The sequence below is a fragment of the Pseudophryne corroboree genome, chromosome 7 (assembly GCF_028390025.1).
Source record: "Pseudophryne corroboree isolate aPseCor3 chromosome 7, aPseCor3.hap2, whole genome shotgun sequence".
Classification (NCBI taxonomy): Eukaryota; Metazoa; Chordata; class Amphibia; order Anura; family Myobatrachidae; genus Pseudophryne; species Pseudophryne corroboree.
This window is the reverse complement of record NC_086450.1, coordinates 128,862,638-128,889,378: the sequence shown is the minus strand read 5'-3', so window position 1 is coordinate 128,889,378 and position 26,741 is coordinate 128,862,638. Positions and strand designations below refer to the sequence as shown.

The window sequence follows — 26,741 nt, the reverse complement described above, 5'->3', positions numbered from 1 at the left end:
TGGGCAGTTGAGGATTATTAAAGTAAGAAAAGGATAATCACATGATGGAAGAGGTCCCTACTCGTGAGAGCTTACATTCTAAAGGGGAGGGGCAGACAGACAGGGGTGACACAGATGGGGTAGACCGAGCGTGGGACAGAGGGTTAGGATGAGATTTGGCTGGGTTTTGGTTTAAGGTTACAAGGACTTATAAGGAGATGTATTAAAGCTTGGAGAGAGATAAAATTGAGAGAGATAAAGTACCAGTCAATCAGCTCCTGGCATGCCATAAAATGACGGCTGGTATTTTATCTCACTCCACTTTATCTCACTCTAACGTTTGGTAAATAGTCCAAAGCTGAATAGTGGAAGTAATAATGAGCTTCTTTATTTTTGTTTATTACCTGATATCCACAAGTGATAATATTGCTGGTAGTAAAATGTGTTATTGAAGACATCATCAAATGTAAAAGCACGAAGACCATCTTCTTTGGTCACTATGGGATGAAAAAATGGTTAATATCTCATTCTTATATAAACTCATAAACGTTCTTAAAACACAATAGTTTGAAAAATTCTATTTTTTTTTTCAATTCTTAACAAGTGTTTTAATTCAAATGTTAATTAAGTTATAAAACATATTTATGTCAGTTATGTATTCCACATCACAATTGCTTGTAAGTTATTTTCCTGCTGTTCCCATAATGATAGTACAGTAGTTATGAAACTTGATATTATTGTCTACCAAGTATTCCATACACAGTAGTAACAGGGTTGGTTGGTTGGTTGGTTGGTTGGTTGGTTGGTTGGTTGATTGATTGATTGATTGATTGATTGATTGATAGATATTGATTGATTGCATTAGTAGTAGTAGTAGTAGTAGTAGTAGTAGTAGTAGTAGTAGTAGTAGTACCATACTGTACTATCCAAAATAGTATATGCAGTCACAATGTCAGCGACATTCACAATGGTCAACATTGATAATGTTAACGTGGTGAAAATGCCGACATCATTAATTTCAATACTGTAAAGTGTCGACACAGAAAGAATGTAAACTTCAGAAATGCTGACATTGTATTAAGGGTTATTATTGATGTTAGCATTGCTGTTTGGGATAGGGGCAAAATGAGAACAAAACCAGTATGTCATCATTCTAACAATGCCGCCATTGTTATTCACGATCAATGTCGATATCATGAACATGTCGTCATTCTCATCTCAACAATGTAACTGTTGAGCATATATATTGAACCTCCAAAATGAGAGGCATGAAAATTATAGAATTTTATAATAAATCTGTTGGCTAAGTATCACTACCTCAATATATCTACAATATCCCTTTATCAGGCATTGCATGAGATATGCCTCTGTGCAGGCCATGTCTGTTACCATTTTACTCTCATACAGAACATAATCTCTCTACACTTTATCTCTCTCCAAGCTTTGATAAATCTGACCAATAGTCTGACATCTTATACCTGGGCCTTCTGAGCAGGGTCGGCGACATGGGGGGTCAAATGGGACACCTGTACCGGACCCCAAGGATCAGAGGGCCCCAAGGATATGCCACTTAGTGCCTGGCAGGGATGTGAGCTGTCTTGTTCAAATAGGGCAATGAGCTAAAGGTGGTGTATGCTCTCCACTTGCTAGGGATTCTGGTGGGGTGTAAGGGCCGCATGGTACCTGTTGTGCGGCGTTCTGGTCTGGATACTGGGGAATGCAGTACAGGTGCATCTGTCCCCAGGGTAAGAGTGGCTTGGTGAGGGGATACAGGACTTTGGGATGGGGTGGGGGAGCTGGGAATGCAGCATGAAATCATTGAGGAGAGACAGACTGTGTGGTATATGGGAGGAAGGAGACACTGTCTATGGTGTGTGTGGGTGAGGAAGGAGAGATATACATATTTAGGGTGTGGTATGCATTACCGGCGGCTGGGATACTGGTGGTCAGCATCCCAAAGCCAGGTTCCAGGCCGCAGAATGCCGGCGGGGGGAGAGCAAGAGACACAAAGCCCCTTGCTGGCTCGCTGCGCTCGCCATGCTGCGGTTGCTAACCACAGGTTCTATTCACACTCTATGAGTGTCGTGGACACGCACGAGTGGGAATAGTCCCTGTTGGTCGGCATGCCAACCGTCGAGATAGTTAGTGGGCGGGATGTAGGAGGAGGTACTGTGACTGTCACATAACTACATCCCCATATTTATATATGGGTGTGGATCATTAGATCGACAGTGTCTAGGTCGACAATGTTCAGGTCGACCACTATTGGTCGAGTCACTAGGTCTACAGTGTTTGAAGGTCGACAGGGTTTCTAGGTCGACATGTTCTAGGTGGACAGTTCAAAGGGTCGACATGAGTTTTTCATATTTTTTGGGTGTCATTTTCTGCGTACAGTGACCGGGAAGCCCAATTAGTGCACCGTGTCCCCTCGCATGGCGAGCGGGCAAGGTGCCTCGCTGCGCTCGGCACAGGTTACTATTCCCAGTCGTAGTCCACGTGGATCGTTAAGTATGAAAAAGTTCAAAAAAAGAAAAAATGTGGAAAACTCATGTCGACCTTTTGACCTGACGACCTAGAACGTGTCGACCTAGAAACCCTGTCGACCTAGTGACTGTCGACCTACAGTGGTCGACCTAAACATTGGTCCCTTATATATTTGTATAGATAAATAAATATATATATATATATATATATATATTTACAGTTTCTTGTATAGGGCTGCAAATTACGTTGCGCTTTAATATATAAAATCTGAGGGGGCCCTAGAGATATCACTTTCCCGGGCCCCAAGATTTCTGTTGCCAGCCCTGCTTCTGAGTTCATGCTAATATCAAGTTGTTTTACTGGTGGTAAATGGAGCTGGAGCTATAGTACACACAATCAGAATCATCTCCACTATGTGTACACACCCCTTTCAGTGTTATTTAAATATCTCACTAGTAAAAAGATGCTCATTTCAGTTGGACACATTTGCATCCGAAGCACAGACATAACGCTCGGGATGTAATGAAGTCCAACTGCACTGGCCGTGCAGGATGCCGGCCGAACTCGGACATTATTTTAAAGGGGCAATCATTTACAATGCAAAACCATGCCTTGTAAATGATTGCCCCTTTAAAAAAATAATGTACAAGGAGCTAATTCAGACCTGATCGCTAGCAAGCGAATATTGCACTGCTGCGATCAAATAGTCACCACATACAGGGGAAGTGTATTTTAGCTGTGCAAGTGTGCGAACGCATGTGTGGCATAGCTGCCCAAACTGATTTTGTGCAGTCTCTGTGAAGCCCAAGACTTATTCAGCCGATGCGATCACTTCAGCCTGTCCAGGACCGGAAATTACGTCGGGAACCCTCCCTGCAAACGCATGGAGAAGCCTGCGTTTTCCCAACCCCTCCCTGAAAATGGTCAGTTGCCACCCAGAAAAGCCTTCTTCCTGTCAATCTCCTTGCGATTGCCCGTGCGAACGGATCCATCGCACAAACCCATCCCTGAGTGGCGATCCGCTTTGTACCCGTTTGATGCGCCTGTGCATTGCGGTGCATACGCATGCACAGTATGGAACTGATCGCAGCCAACATATGTGCCACAAAAAAAGTGTACTTATGATATGTGGAAAATAAAAGCATAAATGAATTTGTATGCAGATACGTTTTTAAAGTGCCTCAAGATTAGCAGCATGATGATGAGGATGATGATGAAGAATGGCATTCTTACAGGTTATAAAGAAAAGATTTCATAAATAAATACAAAATGTGTCATGTGCCTTCCACAAAAGTAATAGCACTCTCACTCTTAGCCTGGTCTGGTTGTGGCAGTAGTGTGTGTCCGGGGGCAGCATGTAGACTTTCCTTAGAAAAGCTACACTGACACCAGACTAAGGCTGGGCTAGTCACACTACAATACGGGGACCCACCTGCCATAATTCAGCACAGTACCATGCTGATTTCTTTAAAAGAATTGGGACTGCAAATAAACTATGCAGGCAGGCTCCTCCTAATACAGGGGTCAGGGAACTTTTGTACCTTTATAACTGTTTATATGGCATTTCTGTGATACTGTGTGAGTGTGTGTGTGTGTGTGTGTGTGTGTGTGTGTGTGTGTGTGTGTGTGTGTATATATATATATAAATACACATATATATATATATATATACATTTTTTTATTATTTTCGCCAATTATTTTTTGCCAATGAATGGGTTAATTATCGCTTTCTCCCCAAAACACCATAATGAATGTAAGAAAGATGGATGAGTGGGGAAGGGGGGGGGTGGGGGGCAGGGGGTGGACCTAAGGTTGCTCAGAATGTCCATCAGCCGAGGTCAGTGAAGCTGACGCAGGTGCTGGCATAGGCAAACCTCAGCAACACAAGCGTAATGCCTCTGTTTTCTGAAACACGCCTGCTTCCTGGCCCGAAATGTCTGCAACCAGTTAGGCTGTGACACCCCCTAACCCCCCCTCCAACCCCCCCCCCCCCCCCACACACACACACACACCACCACCACCACCACCAGAAGCAGCCCATGGGGCCACCCCCACTGCATTTAGAGCTGTAGCACCATTGCAGCATATGCGCACTATGGCTCCAGCAAATGGCCGGCAAAGAAATTATTGGACAGCTGCGACTAAGTCGGTCAAGTGTCCGAGCTCACACCAGGCCCTGGGAGTGACAATTTCATGACATGATTGGTTTACAAACTCATGAAACATCTTAAAGTTCAATCTCTGTATTTTAAAGTTTTCAAGCAAAAATGTTACTACCGTATATATTATCATTATTAGGTCTCATGTAAGACTAACAGCAATGGAAATAATTTTATATCTGGCATGCATTCAGTTTTACTATTAGTGGCAATTAATTAAATGTTCCATATTGCTCTTTTTCTTGTTACTGTCCATCAGTAAAGGTGGTGAAAAGGCCCATCTGTTTGCCATCAGGATGGGAAACATTAGGGTTGGCTATGAAAAATGAAAAAAAGAAAAGATGACAGTATAACTATAAAACATAGTCAATGACCATCTGGGTGGCAGGAGTTCTGTTACTGTCAACGGAAAGGAAACAAACTGCATCTGAAACACGAAGTGTTCTGCAGGCAGGAAAACAGAAAACAACACTGAGTCACTGTATACGGTTCCCCGTACTTAAAAACTTTTTTCGTGAACTCTAAGAGAATTGTAGCTGTTCAGTTGTTTCAGAATCTTTTACTTATATGTAGCTAAAACAATAAGGGGTATATTTAAAATAAATAAATAAGAGACGTCCACTGAAAACACCCTGCAAATATTAAGCATCTATTCAGTGGTGCTGAGGGGGGGAGCAGGGCCAGGAATGCCAGGGGGCCCGGACCGGTGCACAACAGTAGCCATTTTTTTCTATTTAATCTTACTTGTAACTCCATGGGCAGGCGTTGGGCCAGGAGGGTGTCAAAGTCAGAAAAATATCACGCTGCACATTGCCATATATGCACCTCATGCGTGTGCCCGCTGCACGAGCATGAGCTCTCCCGTGCGTGCGTATACTCGCAGTCACGTGCACTCGCAGGCGCACGGCATGCGCATTTACGGTAGAGTTTGTGTGCGTCTAGCGGGCGACTCAATCGTAACATATTTTAGTCATATAATGTATCTTGTAGATTATGGTCCCTTTGATAGAATCTGAAAGTTTAGTTAATATAGCATGTTCGGGGACAAAGAGATTCCTCTTTGTTTGATACGAAGGGTCAGACAGGGGTTACACAGTGGTGTTTAGTATCCATCGGAAGAGAATATAATTAGCAATATTCCGGTGTTGGTTTGAAGCGGATTACTCGCTCGTGCGTATAGTTATGGACATAAGAAGTTTATGGACATTTACTATATTTGCACTTTATTACCCATGCGGCGGGAAACCCAGTTTCCCTCCCACCTGAGCAGTTTGGAATAGTCACAGCCCACCTGTATGAACCAACCTATGACCTTTTGTTATAATGCAGAGACGAATTCCTGTGTCCAATGAACAATAAGAATGTAGGGACCATTGTACTGTATTGTGTGTAGTGTATAAAAGGACAAGCCGATCTGGGCCAGCTCTCTACTCTTCTCAACGGTTCTCATCACTGATAATCGGGAGCTGGATATCCAGAAAGGCGCTTGCGATTGTTCCCCTTGTGCGTAAGTTCTCTGCAACCATTTTGTCTCTTATTTAATGTTATAAGCCATTCTCTCTCTCCGTCCCCCTTAAATGTAATTGTGTCTTTGTTGTATTTTAACGTGTAGTAATTCGGTTAGGTATTTCATGTTAGTTTGGTAGTGTATAACTTGTATTGTGTATTCTTTTGCAAATGAACGTTCATTCTCTCCCTTAAAGGTGTTGGAACCTTAGACCGGTATTAGAGTGTTTATTATATTGCTAAAGGGTTCTCAGAGCGTAAGAGTCGCTCATACAGCTTTTAAACTAACAAGGTTACACTGTGTTGCATTTACACCTTATCACTGCACAAAGGTTTACAATATAAGTACATTGTTTATGATATTGTTACAAAGGTTTAACTCTGTGAGCGTCAGCGCCGCTTGTGATCTCCTCGTGGTCTCGAGCGTCCGCTACGCTGATAGCGTATCATTACGTTAGTCGGCAGCCTATAGCGTGCTTGCCTTTACGCTTTAAGCCGTGAGCGAACGTGCCGCTCGTGCGTCTCGTCCACGGCTAAGCGTTTGTTACGCTACGTGCGTACTCTTACGGTATTCCATACGCCAATTGCGTACTGTGTTCTTTAACCTTTTAGAGTGTTTTTAATAAGATATAAAATAGGCTTTTACAATTGGGGACTCGCCCGCTCTTCACATATCTGCACTAGGTAATTTCAGCAGACATTATCGGTCAGCAAAGGGCGGGAGGTAATATTCCTCGTAGTGCTGACCAGATAAGCGTCTGCTTCGCTTAGTAAGGAGTGCTGAAGGAATCCGGAACCGGAAGGTAGGAACAGTACGTTATTGTCTTTTAAAACCTGTTTAGTTTCTGTTTTGCGAACGTACGCATAAGCATACACACCTGTATTTCTTGTTTAGTATTATTTTTGTGCCTCATTCTCCTGATTGCCACATACTAGTGATAAAGTACTGAGACATCTGTTGTTATTAATAGTTAAAAGATAAAAAGTAATATTTAAGGGAATAATTGTAAAAGGCACGCACACAGTCTCGCCTAGAATACAAGGGAGATTTGAGTGGTGGTCAGTGAAGGATTACTGTTAAAGATCATTCACATTGATAAACGTGTAGTGTGTTACTGTGGACGTACTTGGTCTGCGTACACGTGTCCTTACAAGGGCAGGGCGTACGCAACGCAAGGGTCGACGCACGGAGCGTATATTACGCAACGGAGCGTACGGATACACCCACATAATACAAACCGCACGATAGTATTGTTTAGTAGGCGATAAGGAAATAACGCGATAATAACACAGATCTATCTCAAATCCAAAAGTTTAAAGTTAGAAAAAAAAAAAAAACCTTCTCTATTGCAATTCTTCTGGGTTAGGCTAATACTGAATGAAAGGAATTCTGTACAGAAATAAGAGTGTTCAAATGTAAGAGTGTGTGTATATATAAAATTTCTCTTTTATTACGGAAGTGGGAACCATAGGCCAGTAGAAAGAGGTACACCAGCGAGAGTGATATCGTGGGGTGGCTTGGGAGGCGTCCCTTGTTAGTCTCGACATATTAATGAGCAGTAGAGTCTGCTGTACATAACATACCAGGAGGTCACAGACCAGGAGGTCACAGAACAAGAGGTTCAGGTACAGCAGACTAGAAGTAGAGAAGCACAACCGAAGAGGGTTGGTGCGAGACCCATATAGGCCAAAGAAGCTCATCGCTGAAGGAATTTGCAGCAGAAATTTTCAATTCCGTTGATCGTTCCGCACATAAGATTAGTTGCTTGTGTGCAGATACGATTGTACCACAAGTGATTGTGTGCATTAGCGTGTCTTGAATTCAGAAGAACGCTACTTGCACATTGTTAACGTGATTTGTGTAATTTTTTTTTATTTTAAGGGAAGTAGCCTGATCACTCAGGGACATTCCAGCGACTGATACTTGCTGAGGAGGGTAAGACACTCCCACACGCCCGAGCAAGTAGACGTACTTAGGTGCCCTAGGTTGGGTACGGAACCTCTGGGAACTTTGGTCGCCGTATTGGCCAGCGTGGGCGGAGTTAAGTGGGCGGACCTCGTTGCAAAACCCCCACCGCAGCCTTACCCCGAGCATCTTGGTTTTTGTAAGGGTTGCCGAAGACCCTGATTTGAAGTCAGAGGTAGTGAAAGCAGCACCTGCAGAGATGGGGGCCAGTTGTTCAGGTAAGGGGCGATCAACCCAGGTTCAGGTTGATTTGGTAAACCGACCAATCGGGTCGGCAAGGTATATCATGTGTGAGAAATATGGTAATCACACAGAAATGTTGTGCAATGAATGGGAAAGGATGACTGTGCATGACGGGGAAAAGTTTCCCCGGGTAGGTAGTTTTAACCCAGAAGTATTACAGAATTTAAGGAGAAGAGTTTGCCTGATTAAATCTTCAAAAAGGCGTATTAGACATTATGATTATTTAACATTGTGGCAACAGGAAGGTGAAATACAAAGGGGGTTGGCGCAAGCCACTGGATCTAACCCTATCAGGAAACTGATAGCCACTGCACCCCCACCACCATACATACCTGGAGAGAAATTGGTTGCAGAGAATGGCACTCAGGGTTATGTTAAATGTGTAGAAGTTAAGGATAATGTAACCAAAGTAATTAATGCTAACACTAATCCGTGCAAGTTGTACCCTGTTTTGAACTTTCCCCAGGATTGTGACCAAGAGGATGAGCCCACAACAATATCAGCACTCTCCCTAGCAGCCACCATATCAGAAACAGCAGTAGGCACGACCCAACCCGTAAGATTAGCATCAAGGGCCCCTAGCGGAGGGACAGGTGAGGTCGTATCGACTGGTAAGTACGGCACCATACACTATGCTGAAACCATTTCACCACATGTTGTAGAATCTACTCAGAATGATGTTGTTGGACTTAATCCTGTTAGGGTAATAGCAGTGCCAAATGGGAAAACTGACACTTCAGGAGCAACTCCTGTCAGGAACATCGCCATGCACTGTCCTTTTTCTCGAACGGAATTAAGATCAATGATGTCTGAATTCCCTGATCCTAGAAAAGACTTAGCTGCATGTCAAAAGTATATTAGAGAGCTAGGAAATTCTGCAGAGCCAAATAACAAAGATTGGAGGACAGTTTTGAGGGCATGTTTACCCCCCAATGTTGATTCGTTAAAGTTTATCGCTGATTGCAAGTTAGATGAGGAAGTACCACTAACAGACGAGTATAATCAGGATAATGTAAAGAGAATCAACTTACAGTTAGGGGTATATTTTCCTGCAGTAGTAAAGTGGAATAAAATCTTTACAATAAAACAAAAAGAAGGTGAATCCACACCAGAGTATTTTCACCGGGCTCTGCAGGATATGGCTAGGTACACTGGTATAGATGACATTAAAACTAATGTACACCACAGGGAAGTAGCTGTGTCAGTATTAATGGACGGTCTAAAAGAGGTTTTAAGGAATAGAATACAAACCACTAGGCCTGATTGGAGAAGTATGTCGGTGGATGCATTGGGAGAGGCTGCTGCTGGGCATGATCAGAATATCATCAGACACAGGGAGTCACAGAGTGATAAGTTAATGGCTGTGAGCATACAGGCCCTCACTACCCGGCCACCTCAGCCCAGAACTGTGACCCCTGTGGGTAAGTCAACAGGTATAAAATGTTATAGTTGTCACAGAGAGGGACACATGTCACGTGATTGTAAAACAAAACAAAGGCAAAATTCATACCAATCCCCTAGACAACGACCTGATACGAGACATTGGGATCAAGGATCGCAGAGGTGGAGCTATGGGCCACATGCAGGGGAAACAAAAAGGTATCCCCCAAGAAGAGACTGGCAAATCTCTGATAGTTCCCATCTACCCCCACCACAAGTAATTGCTGCCAGCGCGATTCAGGGAGGTCACCATACCCAATAGGGGTGTGGCCACACCTGTAATCTGCAGCCAGCGAAATTGATTGCAAGTCTTGGAAGTGAACCCGAGGTCACAATTGATGTAGCTGGTAAATCATTAAATTTCCTTGTAGATACGGGGGCGGCCAAATCAGTGATAAATTCGACAGTGGGCATGAGAACCACTGGTAAGACAATTCCAGCCATGGGAGTAATGGGAGTAGTACAGCACTACCCTGTTAGCAAACCAGCAGAGATTACAATAGGGCCTTTGCATACCAAGCATTCCTTTTTGCTGGCTGTATCGGCATCGACTAATCTCCTGGGAAGAGATTTATTGTGTAAAATGGGGTGCATCATTTATTGTACTCCTGAAGGTGTATTCTTAGACATACCTGAGAATCACGCTCAGGAAGTACGAGACATGCTAGACTCCCCATCAAAATTAATGTCACATACCGTTATGATAAATAGGAGTCCATCCCAGGTAGAAGAAATGACATCCCAAATACCAGAGTCACTTTGGACTAAAGATGGACAAGACACTGGATTAATGGCAAACGTAGCTCCAGTAGTTGTGCAAGTAAAAGATGGTAGGATAGCTCCAAAAATCCCACAATACCCTCTGAAGCCAGAGGTGGAGTTAGGAGTATACCCCGTAATAGAGCGTTTGCTACAACAGGGCATTCTGGTAAGAACGTCCAGCACTGCCAATAGTCCCATCTTCCCTGTGAAAAAGAGTGGGGGGAGGGGTTACAGGCTAGTGCAGGATATAAGGGGGATTAACAAAATAGTTGAGAGTCAGTTCCCCGTAGTGCCAAATCCAGCTGTCATCCTTATGCAAATCCCTCCCATTGCGAAATTTTTCACTGTTATTGACCTTTGCTCCGCCTTCTTCTCGGTACCTCTGCACCCTGACAGCCAATATTTGTTTGCTTTCACATACAGAGGAGTCCAATACACATGGACTCGATTACCACAAGGTTTCATAGACAGCCCAAGTATATTTTCACAGGCTTTGCATGATTGTTTACAGTCTTTCCAACCAGAGAGTGGATCAATATTGATACAGTATGTGGATGATCTACTACTGTGTTCAGATTCACTGGAAGCATCCCTGAAAGATACGAAACAGCTCCTGTTTCATCTTTCAGACACAGGACACAAGGTTTCTAAAGACAAGTTGCAATTATGCCAGACTAAAGTAAAATATTTGGGACACTGTCTGACACAAGGACTGAGACACCTGACCGCTGATAGAATTCAAGCAATTCGAGACATGACTCTGCCACAAACCCAGCAACAGATCAGAACGTTTTTAGGAATGTGTGGGTATTGCCGTAACTGGATCCCAGGTTTTTCCATTCTAGCATTACCTTTGCAGGAGATGGTCTCATCAAACAAACCTGATCGGATTTCGCATACAGACGAATCCGAGATGGCATTTGAGAGTCTTAAACAGTGCCTAACGCAGGCACCAGCATTAGGTATGCCAGACTATGGGAAACCCTTTGAGCTGTACGGAACAGAAAGTGCTGGTTGCGCGGCAGGCGTCCTAACCCAAAAGCACGGTGATGCCAGCAGGCCGGTAGCATACTACAGCGCTCAGCTAGATACGGTAGCGCGATCCCTCCCCACATGCTTGCGAAGTGTTGCTGCGATAGCATTGCTAGTAACGAAAAGCAAAGATGTAGTGCTAGGACACAACCTCACAATCCATACACCACATGCAGTGTCAGCCTTGCTGAATTCGGCTCAAACTAGACACGTCTCATCAGCACGGTTTACAAGATGGGAATTGGCATTAATGGCCCCCGTAAACATCACCATAAAGAGATGCAGTGCATTAAATCCTGCAACGTATCTCCCAGGTGTGCCTGGACAGGCACAAAGGGTGGAGGATGAGAGTAATAGTGAAGGAGGATTTAAGACAGGGGATGACACGCATGATTGTATGGAATATTTGACCCAAAATTTCACGGCAAGGCCTGACATCAGTGACAACCCACTGGAAGATGTAGATCTCACTTTCTACACTGACGGTAGTTGTCACAGACAGACGGACTCGGGAGACTTGTGTACTGGATACGCAGTCGTAGATGACCAAGGCACCATAGAAGCAGAACCGCTAGGCCCACCTCACTCAGCCCAGGTTGCTGAACTGGTAGCCCTAACCAGAGTATGTGAATTGGCTAAGGGCAAATCAGCCAATATCTATACTGATTCTAGATACGCATTCGGAGTAGTCCATGATTTCGGAGCCCTATGGCGCCTCAGAAATTTCATGACGGCAGCTGGTACACCGGTAGCGCATGCAGCTCACATCAAAAGGCTTCTAACAGTGATACAGGAACCCGACAGAGTGGCTGTTATCAAGTGTAAAGCACATACATATAGCCAAGACCCGGTATCACTTGGTAACAGCCGAGCAGACGAAGCTGCTAAGTTAGCAGCTGGTACCCCCAGACAAACAGACACCACACAACTGATGGTATTTAATACCGTCAACACACAGAAATTGTGTGAAATGCAAAATTTGTGTTCCACACAGGAAAAGGCAGTTTGGAGGGCAAAAGGATATGGCCAGGAGTCCTCAGGACTCTGGACAGATGGGCAGGGTAAACCAGTGGCACCCAGAGCATACCTTCCAAGTTTAGCGGAAGCAGCACATGGGCTGACTCATCTAGGCAAGGAAGGGATGTGCAAGTTGGTAAGAGCATATTGGTGCGCCCCAGGATTTTCTTCCCATGCGGGAAAAAGGGCAATGACATGCCTCACCTGCTTAAGGAAGAATATCGGAAAGGCAATACCAACAGAACCATCTCATATCCCACCTACAGGCGGCCCTTTTCAGGTGATACAAATTGATTTCATACAATTACCCCCTTGTCGAAATTTGAAGTATGTACTAGTTTGTATAGATGTGTTTTCAAATTGGGTCGAAGCATTTCCTGCGGCCACAAACACCGCTATGTTTACTGCTAAAAAAATTGTGCAGGAATTTGTGTGTAGATACGGTATCCCTAGAATAATTGAAAGTGATAGGGGTACCCATTTTACAGGTGATGTCTTTCAAGGAATGTGTAAGTTGATGGGAATTGATAGTAAGCTGCACACTCCGTACCGCCCCCAGGCGAGTGCAAAAGTAGAAAGAGTGAACAGCACTATTAAAAATAAATTGAGCAAAGTTATGGCAGAAACAGGATTGACATGGCCAGAAGCTTTGCCCATTGTATTATACAGCATCAGAACCACTCCCAGGTCCCCTCTTAATCTGTCCCCCTTTGAAATTCTGTTTGGTCGACAACCGCATGTTATGATTAACCCTCAGGATGATTTGAAGTGTAACAATGAAGTGACTGTAAAGTATTTGGTTAAGATGAGTAAACAGCTAAGGAATCAGAATGATAATTTGAAGTTGGTGATTCCTGATCTGCCAGATAATAATTGTCATGACATTGAACCTGGGGATTATGTAATGATACGGAATTTTCTACGCTCAGGTTGCCTTATTGACAGATGGGAAGGACCATACCAAGTCTTATTGATTAGCACGACAGCATTGAAGGTCGCCGAGAGAGAGACTTGGGTTCATTCGTCCCATTGTAAGAAGGTTGCTGATCCAGAGAGGTCCCGTGATAAAGAACAGACGGTAGAGGAAGTTGTATCACTGGAGTGTCTGTTTCAGGAGGACTGAGACGGCACCTGAGCATTGAGAATAATAAGATCGGAGGCAGTTGTCGATTCCCTGTCCCCTTTTATTGTTTTTCTCCACTTCCCATCCCATCTCCCTCAATTATTTCTTTCCCCCTTCTCATTCTTCTCCATTTCCTCCTATAAGATGGACTTGCCCCAAGAGACTGTGATCCGGATTTTCCTGTTGACCATGATGTTGACCAGAGCAGTCTGTTCCGGCGAGAGTACCATGGAGATCGAGAGAGGTTTTGGAATGGGTTCTGATGACAAAGTTGGAGGCGTAGATTTCCAAGAACAACATAATCATCAAGCAAAGGCGAGTATCAGAAAACGATCCGATAGCATTGACAATAGGAGGAATTGTGAAGGATTGTTAGCTGAAGAGAACTGTATCTGTAGACTCTGTGACAGTGTAGTTGAGGATGGGTGCATCAAGAAATGTCAGTCCAGTTTTAATATCCACATGGACCGGCATCCATTGAGTGACTATCACTCCTTAGTGGGTAAAGTGTTAAATCAGACAGATTGTTGGGTATGCTCTCAAGTACCTCAAGGCCATAGCAAATCAGGATTAGTGCCATTCCCTTTAACTATAGGGGAGGTACTTGAGCTAAGTGGTGGGAGGCCGGTGGACAGGAGGTTTAATATCTCCAGTCCTCCTAGTTTGAAGCTCCACCAATATCATGTGGATAGATCCCTAGTATGTTTTAACATTTCCAATCCCCGAAAACTGGGAAATTGGGAAGTGTCATGGAATAACCAAACCATGACCTTTTCATACAGAGCCGATAGAATGCCTACAGATACAGAACTTATACGCCACATAGCCGGTAGTGGAAAATATTTCCGATATAGGTATACCCTAGGAAGTAGGATCATGAGAGTTGGAGAAGTATCACCAGGATACTGTGCACATATCGTACAAACTGATACGTGTACTAAACAGATGGGAGAATTAGGGTTAGGAGATTTCATATGGAAAATGTGTAATATGGTTATGTCCTACTCCGTCCCATATGTTCTCCCCGATGATGCATATTTCATATGCGGGAGGAAGGCATATAAGTGGCTTGCCCCAAACTCAGAAGGGTTATGTTATATTGGAAAAGTACTGCCTGAGGTAATGACCGTATCCCACACTAAAATGAAGGATATTCACCGCAGTGCCCAAGCTCCTTATACTCACACTCATTACGAGCACATCGTTAAACGGCACCTAATAGAAAGAACAGAGCATCCAGCCTCTGACCTGATCCATTAATCCACCAGGATTCAATTCCTAATCGCGTTAGATATCACTCGTACCGCCAGAGGAGTGATAAATTATAAATATATATCTGCGCTTGCAAATTTATTAGACAATATCACTGAAATGTATGATGACACATTCAGGTATACCGGAAGGCAGCTCCAAGCTTATAAAACAGAACTGGTTCAGCATAGGATGGTTCTTAATTATCTCACGGCAGTGACAGGTGGATATTGTGTCACACTGGCAATGCAGTACGGCTTAAAATGCTGCACTTATATTACGAATAGCACCGAGGACCGGGTCGAGGTCATAGACCAAAAGATGGACGACATTCTCCAATTAAAGTGGGAGTTCCGCAGGAGACACAATCTCACCCTCGCTGCTGTGGGTAATGAGCTGACCGGTTGGGTGTCATGGTTGAACCCGCGAAATTGGTTCTCTGGTTTAGGAGAATGGGCTCAAGGAATTATCATGGATGTAGGGAAATTTCTTTTGTGTATTCTGGGTGTCATCATATTGGTCGGTCTGATATTTAGATGCGTTCGGGTTTTAACAAAGTGTAAACGTAGCGCCCGGGTGATGAGTTTAAGAAGTGAAGATACTGTAATAACAACGACTGATTTGGTTTATGACCCAACGATAGAGACAATGTTGTGATGAAAATGTGATTCCACGGTCCGTTTCTTTCACCCGTTTCTCCTTTGTTTTCCTCCAAGGTAAAAAGACATCCGCTTGGAAGAAGAATTTGACAACCTTTTACACAGACAACTGATGGACTATGCCATAGACCCCCCATATCCCTAGTAACTTTAACATTACGCTAGCCCAACATTTTTTGTAAGTCTATGGACATTGAAAAAGCTTTTTGCACACCGTTTATAGCAAAAGCATCAGGAGACTACAGTCAACATGTACATCGAGACAAGACAAGACAAGACAAGACACAAGACAAGACCTCAATCGGCAAATGTATATTAACTCACATAGTTTATGACTGCATTTACCATAATTGCTCTTTATCTTCATTTCTACAACCTTCAGGTAATGACACACATAGTCGATAGGGAATACAGGCACAGATATCAGCACTCACATATCCCCCCCATTCATGTATCATCAACTAAAATGTGCTCCCCCATTTTGTTGCAACCAAAAGCCGAAAAGAGCTCGGTAAAGTTTGACAGCCCATCCACAGACCCGTACCACGGGATAAGAAGGAATTCAAATGTATACTTCACAATACCTCGAAGCTTGATTTAAAACACGTACGGCACGATGATACATGACCCCTCAAACATGGACTCATACATACATGCTTCTACTATCTCAGTAGATCATACCTTTTTCTCACCTTCTTCTCTTCTCCCCTACCCAATCATAGAAATGTATTATACATGACATATATTTTTCTCTTTTTGAACTGTTTTAGGAAGTGGCAGTTATTGGTGACTGCCAAAGGGTGGACTGTCAAAGTCAGAAAAATATCACGCTGCACATTGCCATATATGCACCTCATGCGTGTGCCCGCTGCACGAGCATGAGCTCTCCCGTGCGTGCGTATACTCGCAGTCACGTGCACTCGCAGGCGCACGGTATGCGCATTTACGGTAGAGTTTGTGTGCGTCTAGCGGGCGACTCAATCGTAACATATTTTAGTCATATAATGTATTTTATAGATTATGGTCCCTTTGATAGAATCTGAAAGTTTAGTTAATATAGCATGTTCGGGGACAAAGAGATTCCTCTTTGTTTGATACGAAGGGTCAGACAGGGGTTACACAGTGGTTTAGTATCCATCGGAAGAGAATATAATGAGCAATATTCCGGTGTTGGTTTGAAGTGGATTACTCGCTCGTGCGTATAGTTATGGACATAAGAAGTTTATGGACATTTACTATATTTGCACTTTATTACCCATGCGGCGGAAAACCCAGTTTCCCTCCCACCTGAGCAGTTTGGAATAGTCACAGCCCACCTGTATGAACCAACCTATGACCTTTTGTTGTAATGCAGAGACGAATTCCTGTGTCCAATAAACAATAAGAATGTAGGGACCATTGTACTGTATTGTGTGTAGTGTATAAAAGGACAAGCCGATCTGGGCCAGCTCTCTACTCTTCTCAACGGTTCTCATCACTGATAATCGGGAGCTGGATATCCAGAAAGGCGCTTGCGATTGTTCCCCTTGTGCGTAAGTTCTCTGCAACCATTTTGTCTCTTATTTAATGTTATAAGCCATTCTCTCTCTCCGTCCCCCTTAAATGTAATTGTGTCTTTGTTGTATTTTAATGTGTAGTAATTTGGTTAGGTATTTCATGTTAGTTTGGTAGTGTATAACTTGTATTGTGTATTCTTTTGCAAATGAACGTTCATTCTCTCCCTTAAAGGTGTTGGAACCTTAGACCGGTATTAGAGTGTTTATTATATTGCTAAAGGGTTCTCAGAGCGTAAGAGTCGCTCATACAGCTTTTAAACTAACAAGGTTACACTGTGTTGCATTTACACCTTATCACTGCACAAAGGTTTACAATATAAGTACATTGTTTATGATATATGGTACAAAGGTTTAACTCTGTGAGCGTCAGCGCCGCTTGTGATCTCCTCGTGGTCTCGAGCGTCCGCTACGCTGATAGCGTATCATTACGTTAGTCGGCAGCCTATAGCGTGCTTGCCTTTACGCTTTAAGCCGTGAGCGAACGTGCCGCTCGTGCGTCTCATCCACGGCTAAGCGTTTGTTACGCTACGTGCGTACTCTTACGGTATTCCATACGCCAATTGCGTACTGTGTTCTTTAACCTTTTAGAGTGTTTTTAATAAGATATAAAATAGGCTTTTACAAGGGCGTGAGTTGGGAGGTTAGTGGTAGGAAGGGGGGTCACTGGTCTGGGCTGTGTATGTCACACAATCTTCCATGCAGCACCCTGATGCGGAGGTACTGGTCTCTCAAGATGATGATATTGTCACACCTGGAGGTGACACCTGGTTGGACCCTACCATTCTGTCATATGTGGGTTGCTAAGAACTGTCATTTAAAGCAATATTTTTCAAGGCTATTATAAGGTGAAACTGTTCTATATTCTTTAATGCAGATCGCTCCATAACAATAATACTGCAATGCAAATTCCCAGTTGTTGTGATATTGACTTATTCAAATATTAATATGGTTTCTTCTTCCTGAGCTGCCTTCTGTCACAGTCAGATTCACAGCATATGGATTTGCTGTACAGTAATTCTATAGACTTATATCAGTGCATGACTACAGTAGCACAAATATCTGGAGAGAGCACATGGAATGAGTATGACTTGTTTCATCACCTCCCGTGTTCAGCTGTGCTAGACAGTAGCTGAGTTTTCTCAAAATACATATAATACTACAGTTTATTATAGAGAGCATGCAGCGGGGGGACAGGATAATCATGTATGGAAATGATGGGCAGGACATACATCAAATCTTTATGTCATCTAGTTACTGACTAACAAAAATGCTCCTAAGGATACATGCATCACACTCCCTTTCAGATTCATGAGGTGCCCACTTCGGGGTAGGGAACTATGGGAGTTGACATTTGCTTTCTCTAACACCAGTGAGAGTAGATGGGAGATATTGTCCCAATTTCCAGCCAATCAGGAATGTAGTGCCTAAATCAGGACAGTAAGGATGTATGATTTATATTTATTTATTTATTAACAGTTTCTTATATAGCGCAGCATATTCCATTGCGCATTACAATTAGAACAACGGTAATAGAACAAAACTGGGTAAAAACAGACAGACATAGAGGTAGGAAGGCCCTGCTCGCAAGCTTACAATCTATAGGGAAATAGGCATAGATACACAAGGATAGATGCTACCTATTGCATAATGGCCCACCAGATTGCTAGGTTCTTAATGGGTTGTATGATGATACCCCGCAATGTTGGCCAAGTGTCAGGAGGGTGTGAGAGTAAAGAAAGACAAAATTTGTGATGTTATGTGTACTGTGCAGAGAGGATGTAATTAGATAGGGAAGCACTGAAGGTTATGTGGGTGGGTCTGGAATTTGATAGGCTTGTCTGAAGAGATGAGTTTTCAGTGAACGTTTAAAGGTTTGGAGACTAGAGGGGAGTCTTATTGTGTGTGGGATGGCATTCCACAGAGTGGGTGAAGCCAGGATAAAGTCCTGTCATTTTAAGTGCGAACGAGTAATGCGTGTGGATGAGAGATGCAGATCTTGTGCAGAGCGGAGAGGTCGGGTAGGGAGATATTTTGAGATGAGTGAAGACATGTATGTTGGTGCAGTTTGGTTAATAGCCTTGTATGTCAGTAAAAGTATTTTATATTTAATATGGTAGAATACCGGTAACTAATGGAGGGACTGACAGAGCGGATCTGCAGACGATGAACGTCTAGCAAGGAAGATTAGCCTCGCAGCTGCATATGGGGGTTCAACCCACATTTCCTATCCAATTGAGCTACAGGTAGATTAGATTTACCCTTAGTAGAACAGCAACAGAATGCGGTTGCAAGGACCGTAACATACAACCATCTAGGACAAAGCTGTGTTAAGGGCCCTACTCACTGGCCGACCCGCCGCCGAGCTGCCCGACGGCGGATACGGCCGACGAGCGACCCGGCGGCGGGGGGGCAGTGACGGGGGGAGTGAAGTTTCTTCACTCCCCCCGTCACGCGGCTGCATTGAAGTGCAGGCAAATATGGACGAGATCGTCCATATTGGCCTGCATGCACAGCCGACGGGAGACCAGCGATGAACGAGCGCGGGGACGCGCATCGTTCATCTCTGGAGTCTCCACACTGAAAGATATGAACGAGTTCTCGTGCATTTATGAACGAGATCGTTCATATCTTTCCGAAAATCGGCCAGTGTGTAGGGCCCTTTAGTGTTCCATGGGGCATTAACAATGGACTCAGATAGTCACAGTTTATGATTGCCTAGAATAAACTTAGCTAAATAGTAACAAGAAGGGGTATTATAGGAAAAATCAGTTTTGAATGCAGCATCTAGCTCTATTATTGGCTCGCCAGTTAGCACAAATAAAACATTAAATAGAATGCCACACTTTCAGAATTGCACTGAATTTGGATTACCTGTTCGGTACTTTGACATACAGTATCTATGCATTTGATTGAACAACACAGAAAGACCACTATATGTTTGTTTTTTTGTTAGTAAAGATATGACAACTGTTAATCCTATTTTCTTTTTTATTAGGTTTTTTTTTTTAAGTTTTACCCTAAGTTTTTCTGTAGTAGTGAAGATCATCTACTCATTCTTTGAACTTTTATGAAAATGTTCAGTATGTGTCACCAAAGTAAATGTTTGCTTTGAAATGGATATTTGTTTTCGGGTTGGTTATTCACACTTAATCTGCCTGACAGCTTCCTACGGCAATACTGCAAACAGTGACCAGTGTCAATAGTGGACCTGACATGTGCATTGTGTTGTAACTAACAGCCACTCTGGAGCAGAAGTATATTGCATCAGATGGAGGTGATCCAGGAAGAGAGATAAAAAAGCCTTTTAGATTCGTCACCCATCATGCTTGCCTGATTCCATACAGTGGAAAAGAGGCACTTGCAATCTTATTATCTCCATCTCTCTACTTTTGAAAAGGAGCTTATCAAGATTTATCATCCATTACACATAAATTTGTTGTGTGTGAATTATGTGGTAATAAAGAGTCATTTGCAAAATCGTAAGAAACAAATATTATCTAGTCTTATCCTTGTGTCCCTTCCATTCATGTTTAATGCATAATTAAAAATAATAATCTAAATTCCTTTAATGCATGACTATTAATGAATGAGAATAAAACAATGTTTATTTTATATATGATTCTACTATAAAACATTATGCTGTACTATAATGATGTAACTATACAATGTATTGTATTTAAGTTATAGTTTTCAAATATACTGTAAGTTTATTATAACTATTGTTACAAAACTCTGAGCTTTTATCTCATTTTTAACAGGAGCACAGGGCCATACCTTGGAGGGTGTGTAAGTATTGATGTTGCACAGGGCTCTGGGAGCAGTACCATCGCTGCCCCCATGGCACATGCTTTGGCAGTGGTGGCACTGAGGTCGGTGACGTTCAGTGAAGCCAAGAGAGATCCTCCCCCAGCTAAAAAGGGGGAATGGCTACTCATAAAGGGGGTGTGGCCTCATAGGAGCCCCCGCTTACATCACTAAAGGGGGAGTGGCTTTGCAGGGAAAGCCCCCCGATTACCTTCTAAATGATAGGAGCCGGATACTGCAGCTTAATTTCATACTGCAGCACCTGGCTCCAGTCACTGCGGAATGTTCAGCATTTTGGCTGAATATGCCTGGTATGTCATCATGCAGCCAGCATCGCTCCAAGCAGGCACCCTGTAGTCTGTGCAGCCGTTCCAGAGGACTGGAGTGGGCAGTGCTGCAATTCTGGTGACAGCGTCCCCGCCCCTTCTGTTCGATGACATTATGTCATGCACTTGGGGGCTGGACCAGCACAGGGTGCTCCAGAGCCCTATTACACTGCTGCAGGAACATAACCCTTTTTTATATCTAGAGACTTCCTCTGACACTCAATCCACATCTTGCCATCACTGCAGATATCATGCCTCCCAACTTTAGAAAGTGTAGACTCAGGACCGCAGCCAAAAAAGGGAGTGGCCTCAGGTGAAGTGGGCTTGGCCTCGGGTGGAGTGGGTTCATGACCCCTGTGATCATCATTTTAGGGGCGTTTCAAGCGCTGGAATCGGGACAGGTATGAAATTGTAAGCTTGCAAGCAGATTGCTATAAAGTATACATAAACTCAATAAGCCAAATGTAATAGGTTTCCTTTTTTTAGTGATTTTGAGGTTGCCAGAAATTCCAGCAAGAATCCGGCAACTTTGGCTTCAAAATCATTGGCTGTAATATCCATAGATTTTGAGGTTTACTAAGCAAATCATCATCGGTGTCCAGCGATTTGTGGCAGGTAAGAAAAGACAAACTCTCCAGAAACTCTCCAGAAAATAGTTATGGCTGATAAGATTGCTCAAACCACATGCATTCTGAGCTATCTGGATAGAACACAACAAATAGACACATTAAACATATGTATTACTTTCATTTTACTAATTAATTTTCAATTAAGGGTCCCCAATTAATACAAATATTGATGACCCAGAATTATTTAGAGATTTTATTATTGCGGAAATAATGTTTAAAAATAATAACATTTAAAATGACGCGGACAATAAATATTTTATTAATTGGGAGCATAATAATTAGTGAAAAAAGCAGCAATTACAAATTTGGTGAACTACAAATGCCAGCATGGATATACTTGCCTCAGTGAATATAAAAAGAATATTGTCTTCAGGATTTAAAATATTCACATTTTTTTAACATTATTGCTCCAATAATAAATTAATTAAATAATTACGATCCCTTCAGATATTTTGGATCTATTAACTGAGTATTAAGTAGCGGCAAAGTAATACATATATTTAATGTGGATCTGCCTTAACAGATAGCATAAAATACATGCAATATGAGCAATCTTCTAGAGCCAGCTATACTATTAGGCAGCTGCCTAGAGCACCTGGATATGGGCTGGTTCCACTCAGTCTGCTTATCACAAAATTAATGATGTCTATGAGATAGACATACTTATTGCACTTAATGCAGGTGGCAGCTGTGGAACCTCTAAGATGCCACCTCCACACTTTAACTTTAGGGTCTGGAAAGGGGGGTATTGGTGGCGGTGTGGAGTTTGGGTAGTGGCATAGTTGCCTACTTTCTGGCTGCTCTCTCCAGGGGGGAGCAGTCAGGTCACATAGCAGGGGGGCGTGGAGGAGGCGGGTCTGGTGCGTGGTGACCGCTCTACAATGCCCACATTACCAGCATTGTCAAGCTGGGGGGGGCTATAATGATGCAATTTAGCTCAAATTGCATCATTGCCCCGCCCACCTGTCATAAAACTAAGCAGCTTTTAAAGTCTCCAAGTCAGTGGGAAACGCAGGATTTCTGGAGGGGGGTTTCCAAATGCAATCCACAATCTCCCACTCTGCAGAACATTGGAGCAAGTGCAAGAGACTGGGAGAGCAGTAAAAGAACCCAGTAACTAACAACCCTGGACATTAATGTAAACAACAGTCTTTTTATACACTGGATACTGCATGGAATACAGTATTAATATTTAACACTATAGATTGTCTATATAGTATAGGCTGTATCAAACATTTTTAAAATAGGATTTTAATTACCTACCGGTGAATCCTTTTCTCGTAGTCCGTAGAGGATACTGCGGCCCATTTAGTACCATGGGGTATAGACGGGTCCACTAGGAGCCATGGGCACTTTAAGAATTTGATAGTGTGGGCTGGCTCCTCCCTCTATGCCCCTCCTACCAGACTCAGTCTAGGAAACTGTGCCAGTGGAGATGGACATACTTCGAGAGAAGGATAGATAAGGATAGTGGTGAGATTCCGAACCAGCACACACAACAAGAGGAAAGCCAAGTTAAATTTACTGGTAGGTAATTAAAATCCTATTTACTCTTACGTCCTAGAGGATACTGGAGTCCATTTAGTACCATGGGGATGTACCAAACTCCCATACTGGGTGGGAGAGTGCTGAGGTTCCTGCCGAACTGATTGACTAAACTGAAGGTCCTCAGGGGCCAAAGTATCGAACTTGTAGAACTTAGCAAACGTGTTCGAACCTGACCAAGTAGCTGCTCGGCAGAGCTGTAAAGCCGAGACACCCCGGGCAGCCGCCCAGGAAGAACCCACCGACCTAGTAGAGTGGGCCTGTACAGATTTTGGACACGCCAAACTTGCCGTGGAATAAGCATGCTGGATAGTAAGTCTGATCCAGCGTGCAATTGTCTGCTTTGAAGAAGGACACCCAATCTTATAGGGATCATAAAGAACAAACAGTGAGTCCATCTTTCTGTGACATAGAAACATAGAAACATAGAATTTGACGGCAGATAAGAACCACTTGGCCCATCTAGTCTGCCCCTTTTTTTATCCTTTAGGTAATCTCAACCCTTTTTGAACCTTAATTCTTTGTAAGGAAGCTCTCTGCTGAAAACATACAGAAAACAGCTCCAGATGTACTATACATGTTTGTGCTAAAAATGGCATCACACTAATAAAAAAATTAAAACTATTGTTACACAATTCATAATAAAGTCTACATTATTACTGTTTAAGATTGCACCCTAAGCCATGCCCTGGCTACCCGCTACATATTATTGCTGGTGCAGACACAACAGTCTCCTTACCAGGATAAAAATATATGGGACAAAGCACTTATATGAAGCAGTGAAAACAGAGTAAGAGACCTGTGGAAAAGTTGACCATGGCAACTAATCAACATCTCCCTTACATTTTATAGATTGTACTTGATAAAGGCTTCCTTCAAAGCTGATTGGTTGCCATTGGCAACTTCTCCACTGGCCCTTTTCTCCACCCTTTTCATTACTTCATGAATAGACCCCGAACTAATAATTTGGATAACATATATCACTGGAGTAGGACTTGTATGTTCTTTGCTTATTATTACCTATATGAAATAGCTTTATATGTGGGTGCTGTAGTGCATAGCCAGATTAGGGGGAGGGGGGAGATGCAGGGCATACTGTACCCCAAACACCCCTTTGTCAGGGGGGGGCCCTGACCAGAGTACACTGACATCAGTAGCTTCCCCTCTTTGGCAGCAGCAGGACAGTATGCAGAGCAGGCAGAGACATAGTAATATCATGTTTCACGAATTACTGACAGAGCTCACTGACAAGAGGAGAGGAGGGTGGAGAGAGCTGTGACACAGGGATCCCAGCATCTACACAATTATACAACCGCCACCTTCCATAAGCCCCCCTGGTCATAAGTGCCCTGGGCACCCCAAGGCTTAATCAGGCCCTGCTGTAGTGGGTAACGTGTGCGCTGTTACTGTAAGGGGTGGGGGTGTAATATATACATACAGAATAGAAAATAAAGTGACGAGCTGTTCTGGTCACATACACCTTCAAAGTTCCCACAACATCCAAAGACTTTGAAGTAGCAGAGGTGTCGGTGACAACCGGAACCATAATAGGTTGGTTGATGTGAAATGCGGACACCACTTTAGGAAGAAATTGCTGACGAGTCCTGAGTTCAGATTTGTCCTCATGGAAAATTAAATAGGGACTTTTGTGAGACAAAGCCCCCAGCTCCGACACACGTCTTGCTGAAGCCAAGGCCAACAGTGTGACGGTCTTCCATGTAAAATATTTTACGTCCACCTCCTGTAAAGGCTCAAACCAGTCCGATTTGAGTAACTGCAGCACCACATTGAGATCCCAAGGTGCCGTAGGAGGCACAAAGGGAGGTTGAATGTGCAGAACCCCTTTCAGGAACGTCTGGACTTCAGGGAGAGAAGTCAATTGTTTCTGAAAGAAAATGGACATGGCCGAAATCTGGACTTTTATGGAGCCCAGACGCAGTCCCACATCCACACCTGCCTGCAGAAAAAGCAGGAAACGTCCCAGATGAAATTCCACTGCAGAATAATTTCTGCTCTCACACCAAGAGATGTATTTCTTCCAAATACGATGGTAATGCTTAGACGTTACCCCCTTCCTGGCTTGGATCATAGTCGGGATAACCATGTTAGGGATCCCTCTCCTGGCTAGAATCAGACATTCAACTTCCATGCCATCAAACGTAGCTGCGGTAAGTCCTGATAGACGAATGGGCCCTGTTGCAGAAGATCCTCGCAAAGAGGTAGAGGCCACGGATCTTCGAGGGGCATTTCAGGAAGGTCCGCGTACCAGGCCCTTCTTGGCCAGTCCGGAACAATGAGTATTGCTTGAACCTTTTCCATTTTTATTAATTTTAGAATTCTTGGGATCAATGGAAGAAGTGGAGGAAACACGTACACCATCTGATAGACCCATGGAGATGTCAGGGCATCTATCGCCACCGCCTGTGGGTCTCTCAACCTGGAAGAATACCAGCTGAACTTCTTGTTGAGACGAGAGGCCATCATGTCGATCTGTGGGTATCCACATCGACGTGTCAAGCACCTGAACACTTCCGGGTGAAGGCCCCACTCCCCCGGGTGCAGATCGTGTTTGCTGAGGAAGTCTGCTTCCCAGTTGTCTACTCCCAGATAGAAGACCGCTGACAATGCCACAGCCTTTCTTTCTGCCCAGAGGAGAATTCTTGACACCTCTGACAATGCTGCTCTGCTTTTTGTTCTGCCCTGTCGGTTTATGTACGTTACTGCCATCACATTGTCCGACTGGACCTGAATTGCCCGATTTTGAAAAAGATGTGAGGCCTGCAGAAGGGCATTGTATATGGCCCGGAGTTCCAGAATGTTGATTGGAAGGATGACTTCCTGACTTGACCATCTTCCCTGAACCTATACCCCCTGAGTGACTGCTCCCCAACCTCTGAGGCTTGAGTCTGTGGTTAACAGAATCCAGTTCTGAATTCCGAACCTCCATCCTGCAACGAGGTGAGAAGACTGTAGCCACCACAGAAGGGAGATCCTGGCCTTTGGCGACAGACGGATCCTCTGGTGCATGTGAAGATGCGATCCGGACCATTTGTCCAAGAGATCGAGCTGGAAGGGTCTTGCGTGAAACCTTCCATATTGAAGTGCCTCATAAGAGGCCACCATTTTCCCCAGAAGGCAAATGCACAGATGCACCGACACCCGGGTTGGCTTCAGGACATCCAGAATCATTAAACAAATAGAGAGGCTGCGCTATTCCAAAGATGTACCAACAATAATGTAAATGTATCAATAATACTTTT

At 43.6% G+C, this 26,741-nt stretch overlaps 1 protein-coding gene across 2 annotated transcripts in view; it reads right to left on the bottom strand.

Annotated features, from left to right (window-relative positions):
* The window catches only part of LOC134944780 (prolyl endopeptidase FAP-like), a 240,779-nt gene that overhangs the window by 154,421 nt on the left and 59,617 nt on the right, over window positions 1-26,741 (bottom strand). For both annotated transcript variants that reach the window (XM_063933632.1, XM_063933633.1), the window contains exon 3: window positions 384-476. In XM_063933632.1, coding sequence (XP_063789702.1) covers window positions 384-476 — 93 coding nt within the window. The remainder of the gene's footprint in view (window positions 1-383; window positions 477-26,741) is intronic.